This window comes from Centroberyx gerrardi, chromosome 13, assembly GCF_048128805.1.
Source record: "Centroberyx gerrardi isolate f3 chromosome 13, fCenGer3.hap1.cur.20231027, whole genome shotgun sequence".
Taxonomy (NCBI): domain Eukaryota; kingdom Metazoa; phylum Chordata; class Actinopteri; order Beryciformes; family Berycidae; genus Centroberyx; species Centroberyx gerrardi.
In genome coordinates this window covers 22,450,514-22,471,976 of record NC_136009.1, presented here as the reverse complement: position 1 = coordinate 22,471,976, position 21,463 = coordinate 22,450,514, and the positions used below count along the sequence as shown (strand labels likewise).

Genomic DNA, 21,463 nt, shown 5'->3' with positions numbered 1-21,463 from the left:
AACATCGCTGTCTAAAACCTCTCATCCACTTTGGGATCAATTTTAAGTGCCGAGCGCCTGATATACAGTCAAACTGTTGTTACTGACTGTCATTGATATACAAAGTAAGAAACCTGAAACCTCCAAAAGTACAAGAGTCACTGATCAGAACAGACTGTGGTGCTCACCCTCTCTCCTGGCCCACCGGGAGGTCCGTCATTGCCTGAAGTACCCTGAGGAAATAGAAATGAATAGGAAATGAATTTAGACTTTTTAGTATATAGAGTGTCACAATAGTCAGAGTGAGCAGTCATATCCAAACTTCTTGAATAAACTTCCTGAATATGATAGTTTTGACATGTCCATATTAGCCAGAACATGGAGGCAAACAGTATCTACAGTAGGCAAACACCTCTCCCTGTTTACTGCTGTTTTCTTGTTTGTCTATGTTCCATTTATGCATGTGATATTCAGAATATTGCATCTATTCATGTATACCGGAATATTTCTGATTTGGACATGAAGATACACTACCAATCAAAAGTTTGGACACACCACATTTTTCTTTATTTTTACTATTTTCCACATTTTCGAATAATAGTAAAGACACCAAAACTATGAAAACACAAATGGAATTATGCAGTGACCACAAATGTGTTAAACAAATCAAAGCTCTCTTATATTTTAGATTCTTTAAAGTAGCTGCCCTTTGCCTTGATGGAAAGGCAAAGGCTTTGGAAAGAAATTCATACATAGGCATCAACTTCACTATGTATATTTGTCTAAGAAACAAATTTCAAACATTTTAAGCATAAGCCTTTAGATCAAAATGGCTTTAAGATAATGAAAAACATAGTACATTCAATCAGGTGTGTCCAAACTTTTGACTGGTAGTATATGAGCTAGTATCTGGAATATTGTGTACATGTAAACACACTCATTATCATCAGCCCCCACTGTTATAAATGGCCGAGTTCCTTGCCCTTACCTTTGCACCTGGTTTTCCTGTTGGTCCTCTGGCACCACGCCCACCACGTGGACCCTGTATATAAAGCAATACAGTAACAGTCAGTAAAACATTTTCTGTATTATGGTCTTTATTATTAAAAAAAACCCCAAGAAATACAACCGTGTAAAGGACAGGTAATCAAAGTCTACTGCATCCCCTTCCCCTCCCTTCAACCCCAACCCAGTTCACATGCCCCGACCCCCTCAAAAAGACAAGAAAATAAAGCCTGTACACAACCATACAAAGGGAAGGGGAATTCATTTGAAAACAATAAATCATTTATGTGGAAAGTTCGGCGTGAGTTGGCAGACAGCTGAATTGCCTACCGTTGGGCCGCGTTGCCCTCTAGGGCCAGATTTGCCGGCGATTCCCTGTGAAAGAAAAAAAAAAAGAATAGTCTTGATTTAGGACAAAATCATTCCTGGTAGCATCAACTACTTTTGATAAATAACAAATGCAGTGTTTTTCTCTTTTCAGAAGTCTAAACTGAGGCCATTCTATTATAAGAAACACACTCGAACACATCAGAGCGGACGCCTACGCTGAGGGGGTTTGAGCCTGGGATGAAATAGAACCATCCGGAACATCTTTGGGCGAAAATAAATAATCAAATTCCTGCAGTAAGTGGTTACCCAGAGGCACTTGACAGCTTGAACTACCTGTCAGTTCTGGCATGCCGGGTCCAGGGGTGTCTGCCTCTCAATGTCTGTCTGAGAGCGGAGAACAGCTTGTCTCGTCAATAATAACCCGCTCTCTATCCCTTCTCCTCCTCCCTCTCATCCCTCCTTCCATAACCCCTCTCTCTCTCTCTGCTGGACCACTCGACGCGCTGCACTGAAAGGCCTTGAGAGATGCTGTTGTGAGCCCCCTGACCCAACTTTCAAAATAACCAATACTCATGGGGATGCTTTCTTTTTTTTCTTTTTTTTTTGCTTGCTTCAATTCCACTTGACCGAGTTGTGCTTCGATACTCGTCTCTACGCTTTCTGCTAATTCGGTCACGCTCTCGAGACTACAGAAGCCCACTGTGACTGAGCAAACGTGTCTTTAATAGGAGACAGAGAAGAATAATGAACGGTGGCTCACCCTGGTGCCCTTCTCTCCATTTGATCCTGGGAATCCGTTGAAGCCATTGGACCCCTGCAAGAGAGAGAGAGACACAGAGAGAGAAACAGAAAGAAACAGACAGAGAGCGAGATATATTTAGAGATGGTTAGAGTTGGGGTTAGAAAACAAGATTTGTCTACCATAGTCTCTGTCCAATAACATCGTCACAGAGGCTATGAAGAATTTTGCACTTCAATGACCAAGGGTAATTAATGCAGAAACTGAGAACTCCTCACATAAGTAACACCAACATTCATCTAATTGGTAAACGCTACAGAGATGCCAGGCGCCACTTCTCATCATCGGACTACAGTGTAAATTCTGTGGGTTCCTATTGATAAATGGGTACCTTGTTTTCATTCGAATGCTTCGAAGGAACCCGAGGGAAAATCTCCTCCTAGCCACTTAGAGGCTTTCTGACACACAGACAGACAGTAGCGCCCTTAGCTTGTTAGCACACTTAGGAAGCAAACTAGGAAGATAAATGAGGCGGTGGGAGCAAATAAAGACAAGGGATTGGAAAACAGAAGATCCCCTCTGATACCCATCAGCAATTTAGTTTTTGGGCTTTCAAACGCTGTGCCCTCTGATAGTGACGAGGGTGCCAGTCAAACAAACAGCCCCGACCGCGGGACAAAGCAGGAGGGCAATCACTGTTGGATGGATAAAAGAGAGAGTACCAAGCAGCTTACCAAACACGGCCTCACTTTATGCAGCAGTAGTTAGGAGAAATACATATTTGGACAATTCAAGTTAAATGTCTCTACATTTCAACAACACAGCGAGCTCATGTGCATGCATGTTTGTATGTGTTTGCAACATTTTATGTGATGCAATGTGAATCTGTAATGCTCAGTGCTACTTGCATGCATATGTATATTGTGTATCATGACTGTGCAGTATAAGCAAGGGCATCACAACACGGCGGCGTGGGCAGAATGGCAAGAGGTAAACAGACCAACATTGTGGAGACAGCAGGAAGGAAAAGATCTATGCTGCTTAATTGGTTTTTCACAGAGCTGCAGTTATGGTAAACTGAACGGAGAGCCGATACTGGACGAGCCTGACTTGCGCCGCAGAGATAAGACAGTCCACTGGAGCTATTGCAAATGGCATCCGGAATTAACAGTGTGGGGAAAGCTGTTAACAGAGAGCGATGGGGCGCAGCAGCCAAAAACACAGCCAGAGGAGGGGATTCACGCACAGGTTGATCCAGAGGGATAAAAGCTGAGAACGGGCCAGGATTTTGACCCTGTACCGTTTACTGATAGGACACTGTGACATCTATAACCCTGATGATACTGTGCATGTTTGAACATCAGAGATCACAGCCAGTTTTTGTTGAACATCCATTACGTTAACACACAGTAAAAAAAGCAAAGTCTCAATGGGGGGTTCATTTCAAATAAATATCTGTAAAATTATAGAGGTTATCGTTTGTGAAAGTGTCAGCATTTTGTTTGCCAAGAACCTAAGTTAACTCAGAAAGCACTACAGTTTGTTCAACTTTAGTGCCAAGAGTCATCCCATAAGAGCAGGTGTCACTTTTCTCAAATGGTGGATATCTCATTTCAGAAAACAAAACTCTTCAAATGTACCACAGAGGAAGGAAGCCATGACACTCTGTATACCATGGCAGAGTTGAAATGCCTTTTATTGTTGCCTCTGTCTTTTTAAGCATCCAGACTCTGAAAAGGAGAGTCAATCCTGAACTCCAGTGAGCACCTTTATGGCCAACATTTTTTAAAAATAATATCTGGACATAAAGCAAGAACACAGAGTATAGTATCCTCTGTCATCCCGCAGCAACAACAGTTACTGCAAGACTACCATCCAAAAATATTGACTATTTGAAGGAAGTGACACCAATTAGCTACGTTTTTAAGAATAGAATCATCTGTGTTTTTGAAATCCTGAGTGACGAATTCCAGGCAGACGTGTAGCATTTTGAAATGAAAACCCCTCGTCTCTGTTTCCCTGTGCCTCTCTCAATTTGTCCAGGTCTCTCATTAACTTGTGCTTCCACTCTCAACTCAGATCCTGCTGACTGTCAGACAGCAGAGCAGAGACTTGCCTATCTGGATGTTGTGAGAGTGGGTGTATCTGACCCATCATATCAGTGCCAAGCTGCCAGTGCTGACAGCAGCAAGAGAGGAACCAGCTGCAGCAGCACATCTTGATAGTGGAGCAGTGGCACAATGGTCAGGGGCTACAGTGCAAGGAATGCCAGAATGTTAAATGATGTCTAGAAGAGGCTGAGGTAAGGAGGGAGGACAGCTGATGACCCCGCCACTGGGGCTCCCTATGAGGCGAGTGGCCAGAGAAGGTGCCTGCCTCTGTGTGTGTTTGTCTTTGTTTGTGTTTGTGTGTGTTAGTCAGCAAATTTTAGGAAAGCACGTGCAAGCATGTACTCAAGTTTGGATGTGGGTGGATGTGAGAATGCGATCACAAACAAACCTGGATAGAAAGATACACACACACTGGGAGAAAAACACATGCAAATGCACACATACATTGTAGCAGCCAGAAATAAGCCTAGTGTACTTTTGGAACATTGTTTAGTCGCAGTAACAGACTCGTCACCTTGTTTTACTGAGACGGAGTTACAGCAACATGCACTGAGTTCTACTCCCAGTCTATCTCCTGACCAGTAGCTTTAAGTCTCTTCAGTATATTAATCTACACATGTATGTTTAGAGAATATAGTGCCGTGGAGACCAGGCATTGTATGGTTGACAAGCATAGTTGAATAAACGTGAAAATGCTGTTGTCCGACTCTATCAAGTTATCCAAGAGCATTTTGCTAAAGCTAATATAAGCCAAGGCACGACCGAACGCATTACAACATGCACATATACACATACACATTCATCTGCACTCATACACACACAGGCACATATGAGCGTGTCTGCACACACTCATGTACCCACACACACACAGATTCTCCCTGGGTGGCAGGGTCATGTAGTGAGTACGGAGATTATCCTTGAACCATAAAAAAACCCTGGTTCAATGAATCCCTACCAGGCCCAGGGCTGCTGGTGTGTAGCTGACCCTGACCTCTGACCTCCCTGTGGAGGTAGGGGGGGGGGGGGGGTGGGCAAGCGAAAAGAGAATCTCTCTACGGGGATCAACAGAAAATCACATTATTATTCTCATGACATACCTTGGGGCCTTGTCTTCCAGGGTATCCAGGCAATCCGGGGACACCAAGTTTCCCCTAAACAAAAGAGAGCAAAGCAAAACAGAAGAAAAGACGTCAAATTCTCACTGTGTCACCAGAGACTTCTCCCGAGTCAGCAGTAAAACTCACAGCAGCATTGTAAAAAGAAATAAACTTATAACCATAAAGTTTGAGTTCTGGTGTGGGACGATTTTTGAACACCGTGTTTATGAACATGACATCATTTCTGTGGAGGTTTTTTATTTTTTTTTTTTACTTTTCATTGCAATGTGACTTCACTTTGGTCCTTGTGGTCTCGGATGGTCTGTGGTCAGTCAGAATTACACAGGATCTGATGTAACTGTCCTTTGTGCTATTAAACTGGGGTGGCCGCCTACATAGGAACTTGACTTATAAATCACTGTGGATGAGGGTGTCAACTAAAGGCCTAACCAAAGAGCAGAAGTGTAGTATTGGTATAGCAGTAGTATTAAGTAGAAGAATTAAATTTGAGTCTCTATTTGCACCAGGTGGGATTAGCTAGGCTGTATGGCAAATGCTAAATTAATCTTAAGTAAAGTGATCGAAAAAACTTGTCGGTGAAATACAGAGCTGCTAGAAGTCCTTTATTTACCACAGGTCTCCCTTATTATATTTTTCCTTATTGCTTTTCAGTGGGTCAGTCGAGCACATTGGTCAAAAAGGAAACCCTCCTATATTTTCACAATTAAAATGTTGGCAGGTACAGCTAAGTTACCTTCTCTCCGGCCGATCCGATGGGACCAGATTCACCGTTGGGACCCGACTTGCCCTTGGGGCCCTCGGGTCCGTCCTCTCCTCTGGGTCCCAGCACGCCGCCCTCACCCTGGACACAAACAAAAGCCACTTGCTTCAATCTTATTTCCTTTATTATCAGTATCGCTCTCTAAAGCATGTGCATGGTGAAGTGCAAACATCGATATTCTCTTTAGAGATGAGGACTCACCTTGTCACCCTTCAGACCCATGTCACCTTTGAAGCCAGGGAATCCATCTTCTCCCTAGAGATGAAGGAGGAACATATCGTCTTTGATTAGGGCTGATCAAAGGACCGCTTCATACAGCATAACAAAGGCCAATCTGACACATATCAGTTTAAGAGTTCGTACCTAAAATACTTATACCTTAAATGTATGGGGAATTCTTTGATGATTTATATTTTATGCGAAGAAATAATAGTGGAAGGTTAGTGTTGCTGTTTTAATACTAGTAGAAGCGTGAGAACTCTATGAGGACTCATTAGAAAAGATTCATACTGACACCTGGTGGCCACTTAAATGAACTCTACAGCACTAATACAAAAGATTTTGAAGTGTAACTATTTTATCTATCTATTCTTGTTACCAATGTCTTATAAATATATATTTCGATTAAAAAGTACATGAAGTGTACTTATTGTAACATTTGATTTGAAGGATAATGGGCAAAACATCACTGAAGATGTTACCTGATGGGTCAAAACACAATGTCATTCTACTGACATCTGCTGGTCCAGAGTCAGAATGCAGTTTTAAAACTTTTCCAGGGCGCTGCCATGGTGCCCGACAGCTGTGTTCTCTATAAATGACATACTGATGCCAATTTTCTGACATACTTTCTACACCTGAAACCAGTAACATATTACAGCATATTACAACATTTCCTGAATATATAATCTACACTGTAACTTTGGGTTTGGTAAAATATATGTGCCCGATGAGAGTTTGACACAGAAATAACATAGCAAAATAATTTTTAAGGTAATGTCTGAACTGCTTCCCTTTCCTGCAGATTCAGTGGAAAATCTATCAAGATGCATGGAGGCAGCAACAGGCTTAAGAAGTTCGCCCTCACCGACCAAAGAAAACAATGGCAACAGGTCAGTCTCCACTGAAATTGCCCTACAAACAGCCTCATTCTAGCTTAATGTTCTACACTCCATTACAGCTCAGTGGCATGAGGCCTTTACTGCCGTTCTGATGGGCTTTTAAGAGGTTTTCCACTTGCTAGATTCAAAGGAAGCCTCATTTAAGAAGGAATTACAACTATGAAGGGGCCATTTTTAGAGGAGTGACATCTGTCAGCCATGTTGAGGAAGATCAGGAGACTGGAGAGGTGTTTACCTTTTCTCCCTTGCCACCTTTAAGGCCTCTGATGCCCTCCGCACCCTGGAAAAAGGGAAAAAATAGAGTCAGGAAGAAAGTCTGGGGGGGAAATGGGAAATTATCATGGCAGAACAGTATGACTAAGATAGTTTACCTTCACACCGCGGGGCCCAGGGTAACCAATGGATCCCATAGGACCAGGATGACCCTGAAAGGTAGAATAAAAAGCAATGTTATGTAATTGTGTGACATGAGTATTAGTGTGTAGCATCTCTACTGTATTAGATAGTATGCAGTGGAGAATGGCAGGGAAGATAAAACGCCAAAGGTTACAAGCCAAATTCAAACCATCACCTCAGTCCACTGGGTCACTAAGGCACCTGATTCTAACGTCTTTAATTAACAAGTAATTATAGATTCTATGAATATTCTAATTTCACATTTTACTTATGCATATATAATTGGAAGAACTTTTTATGATCAGCATGTCTCAAGATAAGGGACTTTACTGTACTTTAACTCATGAGCTAATATTTTTATATCTCTATCCATACAATTTGCAATTACTTTTCATAATTTGCTTTATATTTTCCTTCTTTGGTGCCAGATCGGTGTGGTTACCACATAGGACAACACAATGAGTGCCACATAGTGTAGACAATCACAAGAAAAAAGTATGTGTAAGTAAATTTAGTATACTTTGACTGACAACTTACCCGATGCAATCTGAATTGTGTGGATGTGTTAAACCTCACCAATCTGGTACGCCATGGAGGCTCAGCAAATACTATTTTTTGCTAAATTATTTGCAGACTTTTTCTATGTACTGACACATTTGATGAATCTGTGAGAATTAAGGAGATACATCACCCTAAAAAGCAAAATGACTAAATTGATACAACTTACAAGTCCTCCTTTCTCCCCTGCAGGACCTTCTTTGCCTGGGTGACCCTGTAAAAGAAGTCATATATTCAGTTTATCAGCTGTTCAACGCCTTGTGATTTGGCATTTTGACTTAATGACTGTCATGCATGTCAGGAACCAAGAAGTGTTACTCACAGGAGGACCATCAGCACCAGCCAGGCCGGCCAAACCTTGTTTACCTTGAGGTCCCTACAGAGAGAGAGAGAGAGAGAGAGAGAGAGAAAGAGAGACAGACAGTGGGAGGGAGAGAGATGCATTCCTCATTGTCTGTACCCGTAATATCAGTTTGAAGCTTGTCAAATCTTCATACGTTTGAAAAGCATCCACAAAACCACTGACAAAATACTTTCAGTGAGACAATGTAAGTGCTTGTGCAGGAATAGCCGTAGGGTTGCATGTATAATGTGTGTGTGTGTGTGTGTGTCCATCCCTGTGTGTGTGTGTGTTTGTCTTCCGTCAATGTGCAGAGAGCCAATAAAGGCCTATAGCTTGGAGAGCAGGGTATCTGCTGAATCACTTATGAGGGCTTGACTGAAAAATCCACTTATTGGGGAGACAGAGTCGGGGTGGGGGGGGGACTGAGTGGGTGCGTGGGTTCGCTCTCACACTTACTTTTTCACCGGGCGGCCCGATCGGACCTTGAGGACCAACGAGACCCTGAAAGCCAATGGAGAATAGATCAGTTATTAGACCGGTCCGCCAAATTCAGTTCAGGTCTTTTTCCGAAACTAGTCTTACAGGATATTCAAAATGAAGTGGTACGTTTGGGGGAAAAGAGCATCTGCTATTTCAGTTAGGGCAAGCCGATATCTCATTTTCATCGTGTACTGCATTTGTAATTTGTTTATTTTGTAATTTGTTCACCTTCTTCCTGACATTCAAAACCACAACATTGTTTTTGTTGGTTGGCCACTTCACACCGCTCATTCAAATCTGTTCAAGCGTGTTCATTCAGCTGTGCGAAGGGAGGACCGTTCTGTTTCTTGAAACCACGCTCATTTTCAAGTCACACGTCTTGTAGACTCCTCGCAAACTCGCCCCGTGAAGAATAGAAAGGTATGAACGAGTTAAAGCAAACGAGCTGTGTTATTTTTTCTTCGGGCTAATGCCTTCCCTGGAAGGCATGAATCTCCCACTAGCCAGGTGTGACTAAAATGAACAACATATTTATTCAACCTGTATACCATCAGGATAGGTCCTTTTACTAATACTTTCCAGTGGCATGGCGCCATCCTATCCAGCGTCAGCAGGTCTGAGAATTTTACCTGGCAGTGGTAATCTACCCCTGGCTACAACATGGGGTGTGCTGTTTTGTATTACTGATGCTTCCAAAGTTGAATATTCTTCACCGAGCCATCAACTGGACAGTGAAATTGGGTTAAGCAGTATCAAATCTGTACAATATGTGTGTCATCTCAGCAGGACAGAAAGGATGTTTTTGTTTGGTAGCAGAGAGCCAGTGCTGGTGAACAACTGTAAACTCTTTGCTCTCTGTCTTGGTGTGAGACTCCCAGAGTTTTGCGGGATGCCCCACAGAGTGGCCTAGATTTGGGGAATGAAGGATGGAGAGAGAGGAGAAACGAAGGAGAGGCAAAGAAAAAAAAAATATGGCAGGAGCTGCATGATTAAGAAAACACAAGTGCGAGCGATCATCTGAGGTCAAAGTACTCCCCATCGAACTGTAGATATGGCAAAGAGGATGGATGGAGCATGAAAAGGAGAGGGGGGGGAGGGAGCAATAAAGACAGAGAGGGAGACATGAATGGAGGGAGAGGGAGAGGGAGCAAGAAGGAGAAACAGAGCAGAAGAGAGAGAGAAACCAAGACTGACAGAGAGCGCAAGGGAGACAGCGAGAGATAGCAATAGAGATAGAGAGCGAGAGAGAAAGACAGAGAGAGACAGAGAGAGAGATCTGAAAGAGCGAGAGAGAAAGACAGAGAGAGAAAAGAGGGGAGAGAGAGGGGAAACCTACATGTGGGCCAGGGATACCCTGTTGTCCAGGAGGCCCTGGCTCTCCTTGTGGACCCTGTATGGGACAAAAGAAAAGAAGAGAGTGTGCAAAACATTAATATTTCCTTTAGAGACACTGGATTCTATCCTATTGTATTCTATTCCATTGTATTATATTGTATTCTAGTCTATTCATTTACATGACTTTTGAGAAAGAAACAATATTGCCAAAGCATTTGTTTATAAGTCTAATTCAAGTATGAGAGCAATGAAAAACAAACCTGACAAAGCCAGGAGGTGAAACATTTTGTTTGCTCCATTGTACTTTAAGTATAACGGCCTCTAAATTAAACATGGTATTCCCAGGTCAGAAAAGTGGTGCTGGGCCAGGTGAAAACAATCGAGCACTGAGTGAACTGGCTTGGATGGATTCCTACATAGATTGGACGAATTGGCTTAATCCAATCTGTGTAACCATGTCAAGAATGTGAAACAAACAGAGGTTCAAATGGAGAGAAATTCAATACACTGGCTCGTGGAACAGAGCTGTCTATTTCCTGGCGTTTATTTCTTATCAAAGACAGTCCTAAAATCTGGTGACTGGTCAAAATCTAAGCTTGGTTATGAAATACAGCTCGCTCCATATACATGCTGTGGGTCAATGGGTGTCGATTAGGAATAATAGGACTAACTGGAATGGTGGGTTGTTTCGTATCCCTGCTGAGATTTAGTGTGTCACAAACCAAACAAATAAAAAAAGAGGAGACCTCTGGGAAGCAGTCTGCTACAGCTGTTACAACAAACACAAAACAAATGCTTGATTCAGAGGGTTTTAGGTTGACTCACAACGATTGTTAGCGGGACTTCCACTGAAATGTTCACTCTAAACGTGGGGGCTCATTAGGCGTTCCTCTAAGATCCAAATGGAATCAATAAACACATTTGGTTTCCTCACTAGTAAAATACCGCTAAAGGGTTCCTTAAAAAAACACCCATATGTTAGAGATTTGGTGAGGCACCGTCAGGGTTCATGAACCCTTGATGAAGGAGTTCTACTAGGTATGGGTTCTGCTGTTGATATTGCAACATTAAGAACCTTTAAAAGTTCCTCAAAGTCTTTTTATTTTTAGAGTGTAACTAGCAAATCGCCTCAAGATCAAAACTAACCTTCAAGAAAATCTCCCCGGAAGTATGAGTAATTTCTATTGTTTTGTGTCTCTTCAACAGCTGCTAGTTTCTTTGGCTCAGTGACTCAGTGACCACAGAAAACGAGTGGGCTTGTCCAGCTGTCTTGACCAATGACCTATCACCCTCATTCAAACGTCCCACTGTGACAGTCAGAGAGCTGAACGCATGGCTGGACCATGTACAGACAGGCTTTTCCCTCTTATCCTTTACTAAAGGTCAAGAGGCCTATTCATCATGTCCTGTTCATTCAGCAGACCTTGTTGTTTATGGCAAAAACTGCCAACTATGATAAGAGTCACCCTGCCACCATCTCCCATCTCTGATCAGCAACTGAACTATGACCTCCGCTGTTGTCATGTTACACAGAGGTTGAGGGTCACTGACCCGAGATCAGCCTCAGGTCAAACGACACACTAATTGCTTGGGTAGTCTTGGGAAATGTGTGAGAAACGAGTCTCTTTCTTTTTTTTCTCGACAATGCACTTTCTAACTTTCTCCAGATAAATATTTGAAACATGCAAAAATATTCTAGCAAGAAATTCTCACCATGTTTCCTTTGGGACCGGATTGGCCATCAAGTCCGGGAAGACCCTGTAGGGATGAGAATATGACAATGAATATTGCAAACACATGTAGCGCAGAGTGCAGGTTCTGAGGAATATTAGCATTTAGTGGTGTAAGAGTGGTACATACACGCTGTCCTGCAGGACCTGCAGACCCTCTGGGGCCGAGCAAACCTCTAGGACCCTGTATACCAAAACAATCACAGGTTAGAGAAAATAAAGTAAAAACAATGTCTACACATAAAGGTAAAGCTGCTCATTCATGATTAGTTGTCTGATACTGTGTTTTCTTTAGGAGTAGGGAGGCAATGAAGAACTGACATGATCCAAGTTCACTGAAAAACATTAGAAATGGCTTGAGCTGAGCATGTAAAATATTGACCTCATGTGGTGATATGTGGTAACTGCAGGTGCAGTTCTGGGATGGAGAATGGAAGCTGCCTCTTATCTCAACATCTTTACTAATGCGCTTAATGCCGAGCATTTACTGCCCTCTTTCATCTTATGGACAGTATGTGATGAAATGGTACGCAAATATTTGGTTAAATGAGCGATGTTATTTTGGGTACGGCAGGGAGCAAAACCATTTCTCATGTAACGCTATGGTCTATTTAATCTGAACTAGGGAAATTATGGCCATTTCTCATGAGTAACAACACATTCCCTAGTGCTTTTCTGATCTATTATCCACTCCCATTCTGGCTTGGCAAGGATGAGATTACAAACGTGATGGGCCTTGCAGGCAGGAATGTCATTACAAGAGTTGTAAGGAGAGAGGAGGGCAGGGCTCTCTCTTTAAGTAATTGTCATAATGAGTGTTGAGCAAAAGATGAGGGTATGTGGCTTGGTATGTGTGCTTGTGTGTGTGTGTGTGTGTGTATGTGTGTATGTGTGTGTGTTTAGAAGCAGAACAAAGGGGTCAGGTAATCTTCATCATGGTCTTATATTTGACAGGTCAATTTTTGTCAGTTTTGCAAACCCGTCTCACACTGGCATTAGGACATGATAGCAAATACACTTACGCTGTCTCCAGCCACACCTCTCTGTCCAATCTGACCATCTTCGCCCTACGGTTAGAAAAAGAAAGTGTGGGTTATTAAGGAATGCAGAGGGATTTGGAAGACTGCTGACAACGGAGAGGGACATGTGGGGAATGAGGCACTACTCACTCTCTGGCCATCCTCTCCTGGGGGTCCTGGAGGTCCTGTAGGACCGTGCTCTCCCTGGAGAGAAAGAGAGAGGGATGATCAGTGACATGTATGAAAGAAAATAACAGACTATCAGCAAGGAGCGGGAGTGGCAGGGTGGCCCGGAGGTTAGCAAGACTGTCCCATATGCAGAGGGTCACAAGCTTGGATCCCCACAACGGCCAAGAAAAGAAGGTTCCTAATTATGCTTTCTGAAATATGGTGATTGAACTGTTCTAAAAAGCGAAAGGAACTAAAGGTAAAAAAAATTATGACAACATAGAATGAAATAGTTGAAAAGAGAGCACGACAAAAACGCCTTTAATCAAATCATGGCCACCACCCTTGGCGTGGACCCATATTGTTTCCTCTATTTATAGTGGCCTATAGGCTCTGGCCTGCCTCTGGTGCCCTGTAATTACTCAGTATAGGATTAGGAATGAGAGTCTGTCTAGAAATACCCTCTCTGTGATCCTTGGCCTCTCTCTTTCTGCTCTCTGCATAGGCCCAAATTCCACAAACTCCAAACTCAGCACTCGGTGTTCTCCTCCATAGGCCGGTTAAAAGGCAACCCAAGTGGTTCTGGAGTCAGTCCCACCCTCTGTAACTGGGTCAAATGCTATAATGAGTTCCATTGGTTCAAAATTCACATCTGTCAACACTGATGTGTACATGAGATGGATGGGAGGTGGCCTTTGAACTACCAATCAGCCCCGATCCTGCAGTAAGGACAGGGTATAGCGCGGCAGAGAGTCAGATCAGGGACAATGTTTGGAACTAGAAATAATAGAGGACTGTTGGTTGTGACCTTTGTAGATTGATAGCTTTCTTTCTCTCAAGACATGAGAGTAAACGATCCATGCAAGTGTTCAAAAGACTTTGGCAAGCCAATGGGTATGGCGGCCATGCAACTCTCCTGAGTCCCCTGACCAGGGTCATTCACCAGACCTGAAATCTACACCCTTCATACTTACTCTATGTCCCTTCTCTCCAGGAAGACCAGGGAGGCCGTCAAAACCGCGGTCACCCTGGAACATCACAATAACAAGAGGTTAGGTTCGCATGCAAGAGCTTGTTTCCAAAATTCCAAATTTCCAAAAGTTGTTTAAAAAAAACAAAAAAACAAAACAAAACAAAAAAATACCGTAAGTTTGTTATCACATGCCTCTATAATAAGTAAAGAGAGCGCTCTGATTTGATTTAATTCTGTTCTATCAATCAGTAGAGTAGGTGCCACTTTTTTCAAATGGCCAGTTATCTCATTTTGGAACAAAACTTTTCAAATGCAGCAGGCCGAGGTTGGATGACTGAACAGCGATGGGCATGGTGATGCTGCGGCCGGTTTTCATCTACCTTGCCTCCTGCCTCTCCTGGCATTCCTCGGGCGCCATCGGCTCCATTACGACCCTGGAGGACACGCAAATATCATGTCACTCTACATGCAAATCACATTAGAAGCATATCCAATCATCATGGACGGTCGTGGAGAATAAACACAGTAAAGATGCTATCATTGTTCTAACTAGTTTAGAGTTAAATAAACATGACTTTATGAATTTACACAACACGGAGAGACGATTATTGGGTGCAGCTGACTTATTTGAAATAAGGCCATATTTGAAACTACACAAGCTCATCTCTCTGGTCGCTGTGGCTTTGATCCTTGAACTCCTGATAGTTTGTAATGTTGGAAATCTAGGAATTTAAAATTATTCTGCTGTTGCAATAACTGAATAAGATGAATCATAACACAGATGACAGAGTATAAACTCCTCCTGGCTTGAGCCTGTGTGGAATTTGCTCTTACCCTCTTTCCTCCTTTCCCTGGTGGGCCAGTAGAACCCTGAAGACCTCTGGGTCCCTGAGGAGAAAATATATGAATATTTAAAAACATAAAACATTCTTCGTGCTACTATTTGTTTCTGTTGAGATGTAAAAAAGTGGGCATATAAGGAGGCTTAAAAGGCAAGGGGTTAACCAAAATGAAATGAAGAGTGCATCATTGGCATATTTAATAGGATATTTAATGACACAAAAACAAGTTTAGTGTTGCACATCTTCGATAGATCTCAGAAATATGTTGTTAACTTATTGCTCCCATATGTACAAACGCTAGTAAATATCCTATTGCATTTTGATTTAGTTTTGTGTCATCGTAATGGGATGTACAGTAAGCCAGAAAGTATCTGACATTCGATATTAATTTGTTATCGTTATCTTATCGCCTTTTTCGCATAAAAAGAGAAGGTCCCCGTCTCACCTGTGGTCCGGAGTCGCCGCTGTCACCTTTAAGTCCAGAAGAACCAGGACCTCCCTAGGAAAGATTTATACACAGAGAAGACTGCTTAGAAACCAGTATAATCTGGTTTGGACTAGAAACTAATGCAAATCCAAGACAGATAATGTAAGATTTCAAACTTGGAACACAAATATAGGACAGCAAGACCTCCAAGAACATCTTTTCATATACACAAATTCCCTCCAGTATCCCAGGATTACAGGGTATTGAGTGGTGTAGCACTGATGTATTATTGGAGAAAGGCATGAAGGCAACGCTAGTGTGGGAGACACTCGACAAAAGAACAAAGTTCAGGCTGTCATCAATACACCAGAGTGTGTGTGAGACTATACTGCTCTGTCTGTTCCGTATGAAAGTGACATCTGCTTTCATCAATTGTTCAGTCCGCATATAAGATACTTGTTGAACAAAACCTCTAGACGGGTAGATAGGGAAGAGGGTGGTGTGTGTGTATGTGTGTGTGTGTGTGTGTGTGTGTATGTGTGTTACGGCATGAAATGCTTTGAGTCTGACCCTTCACAGGAAGAAGCTCTCATCAACCCTGTGTTTCTCATCAACTGTGAAATGAGCGGATGGTAGGTAGATCAGTGGTGTGTGTGTGTGTGTGTGGGTGTCTGTCTGTGTGTGTGTGTGTGTGTGTGTGTGTGTGTGGGGGGGGGGGGGGGGGGGGGGGTGAAAGCTACTCACCACAGGCCCAGATCTTCCTGTCATGCCCATTGGCCCCGGAGGACCTCTCATGGCCAGCTGTGGATTGGACAGAAACAACCCATAAACAACCAGGCAGTGTTGACACTCCTACATTTACATCTGTCTGCACCAATTACAAATCAAACAATATTTCTTCCCATCAAACAGAGGGAATTAGGAATGAAGCCAAATCTGCATGCTATGAGGCTCCCTTTGCAGTCAATTTATTAGCATCCAGTGAAGCGATGTTCAGAGCATCTGTTCTTGCTCTGATGGAGAAAGAGATGGAAAGTTTTGATGCCACGTGTATCATCTTGTGTTTCTCAAAATTCAGACCACATTTCCCATAAACCCTCTTGCTTCCTATCGCAAAGAGGACCTCCCTCTCCCTGGCGTTGCTCTGTGCGCATTTGTTTTGAAGAGCAAGAAGAAGGACAAGAGCCAATAACTGATAACAACAAATATGCGTTCCAACAAGGTCGGCTAATGTGAAACACTGAAACTATGCAGCTACAGTAGTGGAACTGGAATGAAATTGTATATGACTTGCAACGTAAAATGGCTTCTGTTTTGTGTGTGGTAAAGCAATCCAGCAGATTTCCCGCAAAATCTGACCTGGTGGCACACAATGTAAAAGGCTGCCAATCCTCTTGGCAATGTTTGTTTATGGTATTTTATATTTATTTATGGTAATTTTCCCAATGTCTCAAAATGAATGTGGTATGAATTGCTGATACACGTAGCACCTTTAATGAAGCAGAGATTTGTGATTTTGAATTTAGACGATTATTCATGCTTTGTCTGCTTATACCAAGTCACTGGTATCAAACAGTGACTTGGTAACACAACATCAAATAACACAACATCAAACTCTAACATAACAGATGCGACAATTACAATCAAGACTCCCATTTTACCTCCCTATAGCATGGAACCTTACAGTATGCAGACATTAGTTTGTTCTTGATTATAGTTTACCACTGTGGTCTACCACAGTCTGGCACCTGTCAAGAAAATTGCCTGGGATTTATGTGCAACTACTTACCTATATATTTGCATCAGGTTTACCATGAATAATTGATTGAATGACTTAATTTGATAATTAAAGGGAAAGCAAGACACGCCCGACACTATTCCTCACCACGCATATTAACTATCAATTAGCTTATTGTCATTGTGGTCCTTGGCAGGTAGCGGAGGGGAGAAAAATGGCAGTATTGGAGCAGAAGTTTCTTTAAAACAATATAGCTGCAATATAGAAACATAGATGAACATTTCCAAAGTGCAACTACAAATACCTCAATAAGAACTAAGCTCAACAATTTGTCTCAAAAAAGCACTCTGTGTGAATGTTTAGGATAAATGGAAATTAGAACACATGACATTTTATTTTTTTTCCCCTCAGGAATAAAAAGTAAATATAGAAAGGTGACAAGTGCTTTCTAAACATTACTGAACACCAGCTGTGGCCACGCTCCAGCTCCGTCGGGTTTTGTGAATGTGTGAACATTGTATGCTCGCGCGACATTTAATGTTCTCCATGTGTTGTACTCTAGATCACACCTTGCTTAAAGCCACATAGCGCATCCTGTTTTTCAACAGTTCTGTGGTTGCCAAGACCCCTGTGGCCCTATATACTACCCAACCTGACACTTGTAAAGTGGGGTACAGCTAGACTGCAAGTTGAATATTTTTGAATATAGACCATTTATAAGATGAGTGGGACTTTCTAACAGTGATTCCCTGATTGATAATTTACTACAGGTTCCAGATTCTTAAACTTTTTTTTGCCTGAAACTTGAATTGAGTAACTTTAGTCTACTCCTTGAGCACAGGCTCATGAACAAACTGGTGCTAATGTTAAGAAGGGACTCGTCAGTAAGCGGGTAACCATCCATTTTGGGTCACAACCAATAGTTTAAGAGGCACCGGTGAGGATGATTAGCTCTTCAAACACGCCAGGATCACATTATTTCCTGTGTATTTAACCTAACTTTTGTATCCTATGTTTTTGGATTGTGGGTGTAGGTTAAGCGGCAGTCAATTAGAGTGTACCGAGAAAAAAAAAAATCTCGTAAAATGTCCTCTAATCCGAGTAGGCTGCGCCGGGATAACATTCACCACTGATACTTACCCTAGCCTGAGACAAGATCGCCTGAGCTTGGGCCTCCTGGGCAGAAACCACAGGTCCCTTGTGTGCCTCTCCGCCTGCACGGAACTGTCGACCGCAACAGAGAGAAGAAACACACATAAGAAAACAAATTGAGTTGTCTCTATTTACAGAGTGAGACATCTAATACCCCTCGCCCCCCAGAGAGTGTGTTAAACGCTTTGCTGTGTTCTGTGACACCTGTAAAGCTGTCACTGTGCCACACACACACACACACGCATGTATGCACTCAAACACACACACATATTCACTGGCATACAAGCACACACACACATGCACACGCATACACATATACACTAGCAGACATACACACACACAAATATGTGTCACCAATCCTTTCAAAGCCTCAGTCACTGGTTCCACTCCATTGCACTGGCTGACATTTACAAGGTAAGTGATTTGTGACTCAAAGCAAATAAGACTGACACACTTTGGCCTACTGGTGATGCTATGAGGTAAACTTGCTAAATGAAGTAAGTTCACGGGCCAGTGGCTGAGATGAGAGGTGTATGTAAGGGAAATTAAACAGACAGCCCAGCAGTAGGGCGGAGCAGGACTTACTGGCAGCATCAGAATGGTACCTGGAGGACCAGGAACACCGTCTGAACCGGGAAGACCAGGACGCCCTGGAGGACCCTGGGAAATAAGAGGAGGGAGAGAGAGAGTTGGTTCTTCTTCCAGGACAAAGAGTTTCTCGAAAAAGTCTGACATGGTTTGATTGTTAATGAAGCAGATCCTCAAGGTTTTGAATTCAGAAGATTATCTTTGTCTGATGTGGATAATAAGCTCTACTTTCCCACCAGATAGCATGATGATTTTGCTATTTTGTCTCTAATCCATTGAAAGTACATTGCAAATTTAAAAAACACTGGACACCTAATCTGGAAACAGCAAAATCCTATTTTATCAACAACAATGATTTCCATATAGGAAGGTACCGTGCGTGAGTCTGTGTTGTTGTTGCTTATTCCAAATAGGTAATTGGACTAATCCGCTTAAGAAAAATGAGACATAGGGTTCAATGATGAGCTTTGAAATTTTCCATGGTAACCTTTATCACTGGGCCAAGTAGCAGAGCCCATAGCCTTGATACAAAACAGACTGTACTCGTGTTTATTCAGTTTGGCACAATGCCTACTGAGGCCAGTCACTGTCATTAGCCAGGAAGCAATTAAACTCACATCCAGCAACAATAAAGGCATGACAACAGCAAAGCATGTATTTGCATTAAGTTGGCCTTGGGATGTTGTCTGCTTAATTGCAGGAAAGCACTGAGTTGAATTCATAAAAGGTATTATGCTAATAAGCGAGATGGTTGTATCCAACACAGCTGGTCATATTGAAATAAGAAATACCGCTGCTGCATGACCATTTGTTTATAAGAGTAATAGTGATAATATGTTAGAACAAACCATCAGTTAAATTAAAATGTAGCCTGATGAATCAATAAAGACAACAAGTTATCCTAAAGATCCAGTCTAAATAATATGCACTATGTTTCCAGAGGAACCAGGATCTCTTTAGCAGGCTTGTCACACGCCACAGTCTCAGACTGCTGGCTCAAATTGATGCCATGTGTTCCCCACTGCCTTGTCCCAGAGGCGCTAAATACTCTCCCTCCATTGCTGTGTTATAGTAAGCGTAGCGCCATCTAGTGCTCATGGCGATCCTGCATGGCTGGGAAAGTGGTGTTTGAGCGGAGGGTAGAGGAGGGAGGGGGGTAGGGGGTGGGGTGATCATGTGAGAAATGTGCTGATCAAACGTCCAATCTAGGCGGACCCTACGCAACGGAAAACCGCAAGACTACAGAAACACGTCACTTTTAATCGCTCTGTCAATCCTCAGCAAGACAGTTTCTCATGGGAGGAAATGAAAGGAGGGGGAGGGAGAGGGTGGAGGGGGAGGGAGAGGGTGGAGGGGGGTGCATCGCCAAAATATTTTCTGATCACTTTGACCCCCTGAAACAATAAGCTTTTTGTGTTGGAGAGGGCCGCTGGTCATGCTGGGGGAGGCGTGCCTGGGTTTTACTTTGCCGGCACCGAAAGGGTTAACTTGCAGGGTGAGGAGACAGAACGGACGAGCAATAAGAGCAGTGAAAGAGGGGTGGGGGGCGTTCACCACATTTGGGAAAAACAAGCTGAGATCCAGCTTTCGAGAGGGGATGAGCACTTATTCCGTGTCATCCAATCAATCAAGTAAATGAGTGGAATCCCACAGTGCTGGGAAAGGAGGTTTGAGAAAGTTCAGGCGTTGACATATTTTACAGAAAACTCCTTGAAGTTGTAGCACACCCTGTGAGATACCAACACAACTGTTTCTCAGAACTTGTCTTTGTTGGGATATTGACAGTTTATGGGCATATCTAGTTTCCCTGCACCACTCCTTGCTAATCCCCCCCTACTGCTGCAGTAGCAAGCTGCGTCCAATTGTATTATTCACTCCATGGCATTGAGGCTCTACTGCACAGCTTTCCAATAAAGGAGAAGACAGCAGGATAACAACAGAAGCACTGTTTCTTAAATATGCTGACTCCACTCATTTCGAAAGCAAGATGGACGGCCAGTTTATGAGTATAAAGTTGGTATTTCAGTACATTTTGTATCAATTATGGCCCGCAAAAATCTGAGAACTATTACTCCAAGGGTTTTTGTTGTTATACAATCAAATTGGACCATATTTTCAATTGCCTGGTGCAATTGTGCTTTTTTCTACTTTAAGCTATGACGAAAAGTACAACTGGCTGTTAGTGGTGTAATGAAAGTAGCACATTAAATAACATTCATAATGTGTATTGAGTGGGTGACAGAGCTTCTCAAAAACATCTGGTATCCGCTCTGAAATGAGGCCAGCGCTCACTTACCCTCTCACCATGATCTCCTGGGGTACCTGGGGGACCCTGCAAGCCCGGGGTACCAGGGAGACCCTGAAACCACACACAGACACACACACTTAGCCTATAATATCCAAACTACTTCTAACCAGCATTCCCACCACATTTCAATCTATCAGCTAGTTCACATGCACAGGCCAACAAAGACACAAGCACAGACACAGACACACACACACACACACACACACACACACACACAGAGTTGTACAGACACTCTCTCACATA

The 21,463-nt window shown here is 42.8% G+C and overlaps 1 protein-coding gene across 3 annotated transcripts in view; it reads right to left on the bottom strand.

Moving 5' to 3' along the window:
• LOC139915234 (collagen alpha-1(XI) chain-like) overlaps positions 1 to 21,463 on the bottom strand; it is an 87,743-nt gene that overhangs the window by 35,738 nt on the left and 30,542 nt on the right. For all 3 annotated transcript variants that reach the window (XM_071903766.2, XM_071903768.2, XM_071903767.2), the window contains 25 exons: positions 21,209 to 21,271; positions 18,910 to 18,984; positions 18,313 to 18,396; positions 16,179 to 16,235; positions 15,453 to 15,506; positions 15,000 to 15,053; positions 14,546 to 14,599; positions 14,167 to 14,220; positions 13,175 to 13,228; positions 13,028 to 13,072; positions 12,136 to 12,189; positions 11,989 to 12,033; positions 10,277 to 10,330; positions 8,917 to 8,961; positions 8,440 to 8,493; positions 8,287 to 8,331; positions 7,535 to 7,588; positions 7,399 to 7,443; positions 6,244 to 6,297; positions 6,016 to 6,123; positions 5,262 to 5,315; positions 2,075 to 2,128; positions 1,315 to 1,359; positions 968 to 1,021; positions 168 to 212 (listed from right to left, as the gene is read on the bottom strand). In XM_071903766.2, coding sequence (XP_071759867.1) covers positions 168 to 212; positions 968 to 1,021; positions 1,315 to 1,359; positions 2,075 to 2,128; positions 5,262 to 5,315; positions 6,016 to 6,123; positions 6,244 to 6,297; positions 7,399 to 7,443; positions 7,535 to 7,588; positions 8,287 to 8,331; positions 8,440 to 8,493; positions 8,917 to 8,961; positions 10,277 to 10,330; positions 11,989 to 12,033; positions 12,136 to 12,189; positions 13,028 to 13,072; positions 13,175 to 13,228; positions 14,167 to 14,220; positions 14,546 to 14,599; positions 15,000 to 15,053; positions 15,453 to 15,506; positions 16,179 to 16,235; positions 18,313 to 18,396; positions 18,910 to 18,984; positions 21,209 to 21,271 — 1,404 coding nt within the window. The remainder of the gene's footprint in view (positions 1 to 167; positions 213 to 967; positions 1,022 to 1,314; positions 1,360 to 2,074; positions 2,129 to 5,261; positions 5,316 to 6,015; positions 6,124 to 6,243; positions 6,298 to 7,398; positions 7,444 to 7,534; positions 7,589 to 8,286; positions 8,332 to 8,439; positions 8,494 to 8,916; positions 8,962 to 10,276; positions 10,331 to 11,988; positions 12,034 to 12,135; positions 12,190 to 13,027; positions 13,073 to 13,174; positions 13,229 to 14,166; positions 14,221 to 14,545; positions 14,600 to 14,999; positions 15,054 to 15,452; positions 15,507 to 16,178; positions 16,236 to 18,312; positions 18,397 to 18,909; positions 18,985 to 21,208; positions 21,272 to 21,463) is intronic.